Source organism: Verticillium dahliae, genomic scaffold (genome assembly GCF_000150675.1).
Source record: "Verticillium dahliae VdLs.17 supercont1.3 genomic scaffold, whole genome shotgun sequence".
Lineage (NCBI taxonomy): Eukaryota > Fungi > Ascomycota > Sordariomycetes > Glomerellales > Plectosphaerellaceae > Verticillium > Verticillium dahliae.
This window is the reverse complement of record NW_009276940.1, coordinates 514,716-525,246: the sequence shown is the minus strand read 5'-3', so window position 1 is coordinate 525,246 and position 10,531 is coordinate 514,716. Positions and strand designations below refer to the sequence as shown.

Sequence of the window (10,531 nt, the reverse complement as noted above, 5' to 3'; positions counted from 1 at the left end):
CCCGGCCTGCAGCACGATCCAGTCGATTCACAGCGGCCGCTGCGACGCCCGCGTCCCGGTAGTGCGCGAGCCGCTGCACGCTGCGCGCGTGCGCCAAGCGGCGCGAGGATCGTCCGGTCGTTGGCCTTGACGACGTGCCAGCCCGGCGCGAACCGCGCCGACGCGAGCGAAGACAGCGCCGACGCGTCCGCCGTCCGCGGCGTCATGCTCACCGCGGGGCGCGGCATGGCGCTCGGCGGCCGCACGTCCATGTCTTCGAGGGCCGACTGGATGTATCTGTCGATGCGGTGCTCCGCCGACGGGCGTGCTGAGCGGTAGGGCGTTGATGCGAGGCTGCGGCGCGAACTTTGCGGCACCGAAAGCCGCAGTTCAAATAGGTGGTCCAGCTGTCGTGGGCATGGCCATGGCCGGCGCGCGAGCGATAGGAGCTGGTGCGAGGTGCGCGCGCCATGGCCGAGCCGCGGCAGCATGGCCTTTCAGGTGGTGCTGTGCGTCAACCCTCGTCAGGAGTGCTCTGGACAAAGAAGAGGCAGGCAACGCATCAAGGCGAGCGTGATGCTGTCGTTGCTTGATATTGCAGGTCTAGTCGTGTATGAACCTTGACCGTAGCAAGAGCTTCTCCATTGTTCGAGGTACCTGCGCTGCTGTTCCAGTACCTGGCTGTCGTGGGGAATATTGTATTACTTAGGGGAACGGTACTAGAAATGCAATACAAGGGGGTATTCGTCTAGCGAGGGCATATATCACTCAAGGTTCACCTAATACCTATTTCTAGCATCTACTAACTTAACTAATACATCCATACTTGAACCCCCATCACTTGTATAATTCTCGCTTGTCTCTTGTTGAATCTTATTTCTAATGTTGTCTCTAGCGGAGGCTTCGGGAGGGTTAACGGTAACTTTCAGTGGACCACGATACCCCCTAGCAGCCGACCCCGTGTGAATTAAAATTGGTGCTCGCGAGCTCCGGCCTCCCGTCGAACTTCTTATTCACTTGTCTCGAGGATCAACCCCGGTTAAAACCCACCAGATCCCCAATGCCGAAAGTCCGCACACTCACTCCTCACCCACCTGCGGCCACACCGCAGGGCTCCTCAGTGGCAAGGTGAAGGTGGGTTCGACCTAGTCTGGTCAGAGCTGCCAGCATTCGCGCGAGGAGGAGTCAATTGCGCAGAGCACGCACGTCTGTGCGTAGCTCTCCGCTGCTCAGCGGTCAATGGAGAAAGCGACATCCCTCCAAGTTGTTGTGAAAGTAACACCTGTGACCCAAGACTTTTCTCTCTCTTTGCAGCGCCGTGCTATGGGCTTCGTGGAGACGAAAGACCTGAATCGGGAACAGAGCCCTCGTCGTCGTCAAGTCTCTCCTCGTGAACATTACCGCCACCGCACAGCGCGGCCATTCGAATGATATCGTACTGAAGAAGGCATATATCGTAACTTGGAAGGTCTTCTTTACGCGCTGCCCGAATGTTGACGATCTTACCGTCGAATATAGGCGTGCTTTTTACAAGTTGTACTGCTGCGAGGGCACCGCGTATAGTGAGAGGCTGCGCATTAATGACCGTTCTGGGCGTGCTTAAGAAGTGCTCCGTAATGTGCTGAGATGGGTCGAATCTAACGTTCTCCATCCAGCAAAACCTCAATCTCATAGACCAGCCATCACCTTCTGGCTGGGCTGGCTCTGGGTAGAAGGCAAAGTGACCTTTACTCCACATCTTGTGGAGGTCGTGTGAAAGACAAATAACGTTTTGGAGGCTCTCGATAATACATCCATCGCCACGGCAAACCAGAGATTGTAAATTCTTGAGTCGGTCGCCCCAAATTATACTTAGGGACTGGAAGACTGTCGGTGTTTCGGTTGTGTTGAGTGAAGAGTGCGGAAAGATGTGGCAAACTTGTGGATATGCACTGCCAGTGACGACGCAATGACTTTGATCCCGCTCCAGACACTTAGGAGAAGATTAGTACTCAAACCATCAGGTAACGGGCACTGAGCTTACCTGTTTGGCTAGATTTTGATCCCTTTTGATGATCATGTCAGGTGGCACTTGTTTCTTCCTGCATGACGATGCGAAGACTGAGAAAAACATTAATTAGCTGCGTAAAGGTGAGAGGGAGCCGTGGTATACAATTGTCTAGCATCCGCTCAATTTGGCTAACTTCTGTCTGAAGTAGGAAGAGCCGCATTTCAAGCGATACTCTATCGGGGGAGCTATTATTGCGGAGGAAAATCTCGATATCGACTAGTTGTTGGACGGAGATCGTGAAGAGGAAAGCCCAGAAGGATGCAATTTGTACACTCTTCCAAATTTCGGTAGCCAGTTCTGAGCCCGTACTCGAGATGTAGTCATGGATGGACTTGATGATTTCTAGTCGTCTTTCAACATCAGAGTAGAGAAAGTCGACTTCGGCTCGAGTGCGTGTTGGGTTCATGCACATTGCCACAAAGGATAGGTCCTTCGAGTTAGGCTTCGATGCATTATCTTGATCTTGCACAGCATCGTAGAAACTACTTGCAATCTGCATGAAGTTCTGCTTCTCCATGATGTCGTCTCGTTATGAAATCGGAAGCTTAGGCAGGGATAGATGGCTGTGACGAAAACTCGGTGAATTATTCGTGAACGTAGTTGAAGGTGCTGGAGAGGTTTGGGTAGAGTGAAGTTGCTAGCCAAGGCAGGATTAGGTTGAGTGGTATTGTGGTTTTATAGGCAGTCGTGATAAACGGGGAAGGCACCAACAGGGTTCCCTGAATCACCTGTAGAGTCAAAGGCTGCTTCTTGACTTTGGTGGTCACATCCTAATCAACGCCACCGCAAGCCAGAGTCATGTTCAGAGCCGCAAGGACGCAGTTGCTATGCAAGGTACCTTACATCATGATGGCTGGGTAGGGAAGAGGTTGTATTGGCGGATCCGTTTTTCTCGTACTGACCGTTTTGACCTGGCACCATCGAGGTGCGTGTGCTTGCTTGTACATGTACAAGCACCTAGGTTACGGTAGGTGTTGGCCAAAACGGAGGGTGCTGCCCCACCACAACCCCACTGACTCACAGAAGCATGAACCTGCACAAACCACAAACCAAAGCACAAAACGTGCCCACTCGCCGCCGCCGCCCCTCGTTCCGAATCTGCCCCTCAAGTGAAAAGCCCAAGGCGGCCTAAATCCGTCAAACTACAAAACACACCACGCCCCAGATCTCCTCCCTCGTCCTCCACCCTCCTCGTCACCACATCAATCCCTTCCAAAACAACCCCCCCCTCCACAACCACCCAGCATGCCTAAGAACAAGGGAAAGGTACGTTGTTCGCCTGCTTTTTCTGTCCGATGCCACCGAGACGTCTTCGCGCCGCGCGGTTTCGCCGCCGTGCTCCCTCCCTAAGCGCGGGGTCCGCGACATTTGCCCCGCCCCCTCCATGTGCCTCATCCGCGCCCGACTCCCGGGCCACACAAGATGACGACGACGAGCCATGGCTGACAAGACGACCGAAAACAGGGCGGCAAGAACCGCAGACGTGGAAAGAACGAGTCCGACCACGAGAAGCGTGAACTCACCTTCAAGGAGGACGGTCAGGGTACGTCGTGTGCTTCCTCTACCTCGAGACCCAGAAAGGGAAACCCCAACCCCCCTTCGCGCACAAGGCTGACCCTCCGCCACGACAGAGTACGCCCAGGTCGTCAAGATGCTCGGCAACGGCCGCCTCGAGGCCCTCTGCTTCGACGGCACCAAGCGCCTCGGCAACATCCGCGGCAAGCTCCGCAAGAAGGTCTGGATCAACCAGGGCGACATCATCCTGCTCTCGCTGCGCGAGTACCAGGACGACAAGGGCGACGTCATCCTCAAGTACACCGCCGACGAGGCCCGCTCCCTCAAGGCCCTACGGCGAGCTGCCCGAGTCGGCCAAGATCAACGAGACGGACACGTACGGGCGCCGAGGCAACGACGACTGCAACTTTGAGTTGGACGACGACCGCGACGACTCGGAACGACGACTCGGACGACACCGAGGACGGCAACAAGGGCAAGAAGGACATTGCCATTGATGACATTTAAAAGAAAGCAACCCTGTCCTCTTTTTTTGTTATTTTCCTCTTCTTGATCGCATGATGTACTCGTCATCATTCTCGAGGCTCTTGAGCCTCGCCTGAAGCCGGCTCTCGAGGTTGGCCGACGCGCCCCTCCGCTGGTCCTCCCCCGTCGTGGGGTGACCGGCGGTAGGATTACTGTCTTCTCTCTCCAATCGGGCGGCGATGGTGCGGGTCGGGAAATACCCCCCTACCCCCCTCCGTTTCCGTCAGATCACGCGACAGTAGAGGCGCGGAGGCGTATGAACGGGACAGGTCGTGGTGGGAGGGACGTCACGGCCCGTCGGGGGATATCTTCTTTTCAAACAAAATAACGATAGAACACTTCTACTTCTGCTTTGCATGACGCATGCTCGCTCGTAGCCCGTTGTCCTTTTCCTGTGTCTTGTCGTACGGAAGCGCAACCAGTGAGCTACCGTAAATCTTGAAACGGGCAACACCACAATAAGCCAATGTCACTGGCCAGTAAGACCGGAGATGAACAATCTTCATTTTTATTGCGCCTCGGAGGCCGTCTCACGCCAAATCGTATTCTCGTTCTGTACGACTGTGACTGTTTGCCACCCTGCGCTCCGCCAACTCGGTTGCCTGTGTTGACAGACGGAGCGTTGAAGGACCGAGTTTCCATGGCGTGCATTCGTCTCCATGTTCGAACACCTCCTCCATCATGAGCCCCGTCTCCCTCTCTCGCAAGCTCACGGAGCCGTTCATCTTGGCTACACGGGCTCAATACTTCCATCTCCATCTACACAACCAGAGTCGGCAAGACCCTGGCGGGTCTTTACCAGTCATCGTTGTCGCTACGCTCGTCATCTGCACATTTCGTCAGTCTCCATGCTCCACGTCACAGCACAGGCAGCACAAGACAGGGGATCGACTTACCACTCCTGCTGACCTTCTCCTTCCTCTTTTGCAACGCCGCGGCCAGCGCGTCAGCCATTCCGCCTCCACCGCCTCCGCTTGAAGCGCCGGCCGGCGGGAGACCGCTGCCGTGGGGTCCCGTATCGCCACCGCCGCTGCCGCCGACCTGAGCTGAACTTCGGTCGCGAATCTGCGACCTGTCGACCTTCTTGAGCGCGCCGATGCCGCCGGCTTTATGAATGCCGTCCAACATGGCCGATCGGCTGGGGTCGGCGCTTGGCACGGCGGCGGGCGGCACGCCCGATGCGTAACCCGAATCGCGGTTCGGCATTGGCGGAGGCGGTGGCGGACCGCCGAGCCCGCCGGGCGGAGGAGGTGGTGGCGGGGGAGGAGGACCGCCTGGGCCTCCTGGTGTTGGAGGCGGCGGGGGAGGAGGGGGAGGTGCGCCGCCTGATGGTAGAGGAGGAGGGGCAGGTGCGCCGCTCGGCGGCAGAGGAGGAGGGGCAGGTGCGCCGCTCGGCGGCAGAGGAGGAGGCGCGGGAATGCCGTTGGCGCCAGGAGGAGGGGGCACCGGCCGCGTTGTCGAAGGTGGTAGCGGGGGTGGCGGGCCAGCACCTTTCGGGGGCAAAGGCGGGGGCGGCCCGGGCATGGACGGCGCAGGTGCTCTTGGGGGCGGCGCTGGAGGAACCGGTCCCCGGCTGGGCGGCGCAGGAGGAGGTCCCGTGTTGCGACTAGGGGGGGGAGGCGGCACGGGGTTCCTGGCACCGGTGAATGCGGGAGGCACGCCAAACCGGTGATTTGCGGGCCTTTCCTCCTCGTGGATGGGCGTCTTGGGAGGGCGAGGAGGCGGCGGAGGTCCGGGGTTCGGCGTGTGGGCTGCCGGCGCCGCCCGTGGAGGTGGAACGTGGGCGAGCTTGCCGGCATCGGCCAGGGGCGGTGGGACGGCAAATCGAGGTCGCGGAGGCTCGCTGGGGGGCGGCGTGGGCTCCTTCTCAGGCACAGCCGGCTCGTGGCTGACGGGGCGGCGTGAGGGCGGTGGCGCAGGCGGCGCGCCTCGCCTCGAGTTCGAAGGCGAGTCGGAGGCATCACCGTGGCCTCCAGGCGGAGGTGGTGGAGGGGGAGGCGGTACCCTGTTGCCGCGGGCATCGTTGCCATTGACGGCAGGTGGTGGTGGTGGCGGCGGCGGCGGCGCGTGCGCAGAGGTAGGCGCCGGGGGAGGAGCAGGCGGTGCGGCGCGGTGTGTTGGCTGCGGGGGTTCCTCGTTCTTCTGCTGCGCGTCCTTGAGAAAGTCGACGATGAATTCCTGATTCTCCTTGATAAAGTCGTCCGCCAGCCCATTGTTGCTCAGCTCCTGGCCGTAGTTCTCCCGCCAATGTGGGTCAAAGGCCTCGAGAATGGCGAATTCGGAGGACCTCTGGCCATTGGCATGTCCGAGCGAGGGAAGGCTGGAATGTGACGGTGCGAGGGGCGTGGGCGGCGGCAGGTGGTTGCGAGGCGACTCGGGGGGTGTCGGGGCGGCAGCGTGTCGGTGGCTGCCGAAGAGGCCCAGGATGCCGTGGCGATGGGAGCTCTGCTGGGCGGAACCACCGAACGGGGTGGAGCGGGTGGCCCTGCTGGCATTCTTTTCCCTGTCGTCCATCTTCTTCTTGAACTGTTTGGCCTCCTTCTCGTCGACAAAGGAGAGGCCAGCGAGACAGTCTTCGGTTTCAAAGGTGTGAAAGTAGGTTCGGTCCTGGTTGTAGATCCAGGTGTCGAAGATCTCCTGGTCCCAAATGACACCGCGGCTGGCAGGCTGGAAGCGAAAAAGAAGGAACATGGTCAGCGGGCGCATCTCAACTTGGGAGAGCTTCACTCACAGAGACATCGACCAGCTTCAGCCAGTACGTGTTGCCGACGAGGTCATTGGACAGCACAATGGCACCCTGGAGGCCTGTGTTGTTCCATCTCGTCCTGTCGGGGTAGGCGACGTAGAGGCGGGCGACGGCGACGGCCTGGATCTTGTTGGTCTGCTTGGGGACATGGCGTTTGACCGTGTCCTTGTCGTCGTCGTTGAGGATGGACGGCATGTTGGGTGGGTTGGTCCGATAAGGCGTAACTCGATCGCAGCGATTCGAGGGATCGACCGCAGCGATTCGAGGGGGCGTGGACGAGATTGGGTTGGCTTTGATGGCGGACCGCTCAGAGGGGGTGGACGACGGCCAAGGTTGTCGTCATGGGAAGTTTTGTGGGCGAGGGTGGTGGTCGTGTGCGGTTTGCGTCGTACGTACGCAAGAGAGGAGCGACGACGCAGTGGGACGGCGCTTGCGTGTGTTGGTGATTTTCGGTGGTGGGTGGCGGCTGCTTGCTTCTCCTCACACGCGGCTGCAGTGCAGTGCCTCCGGTTTCCTTGGTCCAAGGTGCCCTACCTGCGATATGGTGTTGGGGGGTGGGTGCTGAAGAGGTAGCAAATGGAAGGCAGAGGAGGAGAGGGCGAGAGGATGAGGTAAGGCGAGGCAACGAGGTTGAGGTGAGTGAGACTGAGGTACCAAGACCCAAGGTAACGGAAGGTGGTGGTGCTCGAACGGAGCCGATTCGTTGAGCCCAGCCCTGCCAATAGTCTACTTATCGGGTACCAGCTGGCCAAGGGACGAGCCAAGACGAGGTCGCCTGGCGGTACCTCTGGCCTTTGTCGCAGCCGGGTTCCCGAGACGGCCGTTGTCCGTTGGACAATCCGTTGGAGGAGGGGGGGGGGGGGGGGGGGGGGGGGTTTCACCCCCCGGGGGGTTTCCTTTCCTGGACCCTTTTCCCTCTGAAAAATTTTTTTTGGGGTTGCCGATGCGAGTAGACAATGGCCAACGCAGGCAAGTGAGATGAGGTTGCCCGAATGATAATCAGAACGGCGTCTCGCGCGCGGCTGGGTCGGAACCCCGAATGATGGCGAAGGAGATGGAAGGACAGGGTTCTACCTAGGTACCTACCTAGGCAGTAGGTAGTGGAATGCGTGCCTTGGCTGTCTGCTACTGAGACTGAGCTGCCAGGCCCCCTGCCCCCAGTTTCTTGGGCACGTCCAGCGCAAGTGCAGGGCGCAGATAGGTAATTGTCGGTGGGTTCATTCTAGCCACATTCCGCAGCGGACATGGACCGTCAGCCACCCTTCTAGACAACGGAGCCGCTGTCTAGTCCGTCTCCTATTCCTGTCCGAAGCACGCTCTCCACTGCTGCTTGCTGCCTGTTGCCTGCTGCCTGCGTCGTAGGTACCTTGGGCACCTTGAGACTCGGATTCGTCATCGTGCATCCAGGCTCTACTTCGTCTTCGCATCCACCAGGGGGTACCTGCAGGTAAGGTACCTCTAGGTATGGACCACCAACGCAGAGGCGGGGTCCTCTACCAGGCACGCAACACAGTCAGTGCAAGTCCTCACTCATCATCGTAAACGTGATTATACGCCTATATCCTATCCTGCCTGCCGCGAGAATCCCATATCATACAGTCATTACAAAGAAGCCCCTCATGCAACACCTCCAGCCTCCCTAAAACGAGTCCGAGGACGGCATCACTTGTTGAGCTCGGCGGCCTTGGCGCGGCGCTCCTCCTTGGTGCCCTCCTCCTGGGCGCTAAAGTCCTTGGGCACCGCGGGGCCAGGCGCCGCCTGGTGGGCTGCCGTCTTGGGGTCGAAGCTGCTGGCGCCGTCCTTCTTGTCGTCGATGGGCTGCGTGCTGAACTGCTTCTCCTGCTCCTGTTTGTGCGGGTCAGCGACCAGGCTGTATGGGGAGCGAAAAGGTAGGGTTCGGGGGGAGAGGAAAGGGCCACTCACGTCCTTGCTGGTGTTGTTGATGATGTTCTTGATCTTCTCCATTTTGTCGGTATGTCGGTATTGACAGGTGTGTTTGTGTTGGGTGCTGCGTGTGTGGTTGTTGGTGCGTGTGTGAATGGTAACTTGGTGGGGTTGAACTGGGATGCTCTTCTGAGAGGGAATCCAAAAGGCAGGCCAGTGGACGCGTTTTAAGTTCCTACGGCTCAGGAGGCACATGGCACAAGGGCCGCTGGCAGCAGCGCCGAGGTGACAACACGAGGCAGGTGGCTTGTCGCGGCTCCTCGAGGCTTGAAGCCGCTGATGACGTCGTCTGTCAGAGGTCAGAGACTAGCTCGGCCACAAGTCAGGCTGTCCCGACTGCGTACTATGTACCACCTCCATCGATTCACTAGAGGCGGCCCCCCTCCTTTTTGGCTTGCCCCCTCCCGTGACACAATGACATGGCCCTTTATGCCCCTCTGGCCTCTGAACCACCTTGTCCAAGGATGAGCCTTCTCTCTGCCATCGTCCTCTCGCATCCGACAAGATTCTCGCACACCTCATAGGATGCCCCGAACCCGCTCGCCTTGGCCACGCCACGCCATGTCATGGTCCTAGCGCGCCATCTGTTTGCCCATCTTGTTACACCTCGTGCTCTATGCCGCTGGCCATCGCTGAATCCACTGATCTGCCAGACCTCCCACGCCATGTTACGTCAGGGCGTGAGAGGAGGGGGAGGGGTCCTTGGTGTCCTTTCTTCACTCACAACCCAACAACATAGTGGCACCATTCACCATGTGCATCACACATCACGATCCCTCCTCTCCACGACGTCCCATGGCCCCATGCCCTGGCTCACTGCGCCCATGTTTACAAGTTAATCTCTCGGGCTTCGATGCCGGCCTTTTGCGGCCCTCGTCACATCCTTGCCTCTTCCCTATGCTGCCTCAGACAGCACCCATCTACTTGTACATCCTTGACCCCAACCTTGGCCAGCCACAGCTCTTCTCCATAGACTGCAGCTTTTCGCCGCCTGGTCCGAAATGCTCACCCTCCGCCCTCCGTGACGCCGTTCCCTATGCAAATGCAGATGCTGAAAACCTCGCAAATCAGTAAAACCCTCCCCCCCCCCAACGACACTCGCCCCTAGTCTCGTCTCGGCGGCTTCCTCTCAATAAACATGCCGTTGCCCTTGGGCTTCTTCTTCCGCGGCGGGCCCTGTCCCGGGTTCTGCCCCTGTGCCTGCGCCTGCACCACACGTTAGAACAGTGAAACAAAACCCACGTGCAAATCAAGTCTCACCCTCTGCTGGATCTGGTTCACTCGGTTGAGGCCCGTCGTCGGCGCTGACGGCCCAGATGTCGCTCCAGTCGAAGCCGTCGGAACAGCAGGAGGCCGTTCGGGAGCCACGAGACCCAGCGCTGCCATCGCTGATGGATCCACCGTCGTCTTCGGCTTCGTTTCGCGACCTTCCCAGTGCTCCCCGCGCGGGTTCCTGTGCGCCTTGGGCCCCGTCGGCGCCGCCCTCGCGTCCCCGTGCCGGTGGTGCGCCCGATCGTTGCTGCCGCTCGCCATCTGCCATGCTGTCGTTAGATTCTCTCGTGCTGCGTCTCGTCTGTCTCTTTGGTAAACGTACCCTCTTGGCATTGGGGTGGCCAGGCCCGTCTCCGTCTCTCGGCCGCTTCTTCGAGTCGGGCGCCGACGTCTGGATCTGTGGAGCGCCCCCTGGCCGTGGAGGAGCCGATGTCTGAATCTGTGGAGGGGCATCAGGGCGCGCCGACCAGGCCTGAGCTTCGCCTCGCCCGTGACTGTGA

General features: G+C 59.3%; 5 protein-coding genes across 5 annotated transcripts in view; 1 reads left to right on the top strand and 4 right to left on the bottom strand.

Moving 5' to 3' along the window:
* Positions 1 to 27: 27 nt before the first annotated feature.
* On the bottom strand, positions 28 to 2,546 carry VDAG_01789 (uncharacterized protein; the record flags this gene model as incomplete). Its single annotated transcript, XM_009657818.1, has 6 exons — positions 28 to 345; positions 599 to 660; positions 1,186 to 1,236; positions 1,327 to 1,837; positions 2,003 to 2,079; positions 2,132 to 2,546. 6 exons carry the CDS (start codon positions 2,544 to 2,546, stop codon positions 28 to 30), a joined length of 1,434 nt encoding a protein of 477 aa, XP_009656113.1.
* A 728-nt stretch (positions 2,547 to 3,274) lies between these two features.
* VDAG_01788 (eukaryotic translation initiation factor 1A) lies at positions 3,275 to 3,956 on the top strand (the record flags this gene model as incomplete). The annotated part of the gene is made up of 3 exons (XM_009657817.1): positions 3,275 to 3,364; positions 3,494 to 3,572; positions 3,661 to 3,956. The coding sequence occupies 3 exons, from the start codon at positions 3,275 to 3,277 to the stop codon at positions 3,954 to 3,956; spliced, it is 465 nt and encodes a 154-aa protein (XP_009656112.1).
* A 908-nt stretch (positions 3,957 to 4,864) lies between these two features.
* VDAG_01787 (uncharacterized protein) lies at positions 4,865 to 6,760 on the bottom strand (the record flags this gene model as incomplete). The annotated part of the gene is made up of 2 exons (XM_009657816.1): positions 4,865 to 4,896; positions 4,966 to 6,760. 2 exons carry the CDS (start codon positions 6,758 to 6,760, stop codon positions 4,865 to 4,867), a joined length of 1,827 nt encoding a protein of 608 aa, XP_009656111.1.
* A 1,588-nt stretch (positions 6,761 to 8,348) lies between these two features.
* Positions 8,349 to 8,832, bottom strand: VDAG_01786 (uncharacterized protein). The gene is made up of 2 exons (XM_009657815.1): positions 8,739 to 8,832; positions 8,349 to 8,660 (listed from the first exon to the last, which is right to left on the bottom strand). Exons 1-2 carry the CDS (start codon positions 8,778 to 8,780, stop codon positions 8,478 to 8,480), a joined length of 225 nt encoding a protein of 74 aa, XP_009656110.1. The 5' UTR covers positions 8,781 to 8,832; the 3' UTR covers positions 8,349 to 8,477.
* Positions 8,833 to 9,863: 1,031 nt separating this feature from the next.
* VDAG_01785 (helicase SEN1) overlaps positions 9,864 to 10,531 on the bottom strand; it is a gene marked incomplete at both ends in the record, with an annotated part of 6,435 nt that continues 5,767 nt past the window's right edge. Inside the window, 3 exons of the mRNA XM_009657814.1 lie at positions 9,864 to 9,965; positions 10,020 to 10,300; positions 10,354 to 10,470. Of these exons, the coding sequence (XP_009656109.1) occupies positions 9,864 to 9,965; positions 10,020 to 10,300; positions 10,354 to 10,470 (500 nt within the window). The remainder of the gene's footprint in view (positions 9,966 to 10,019; positions 10,301 to 10,353; positions 10,471 to 10,531) is intronic.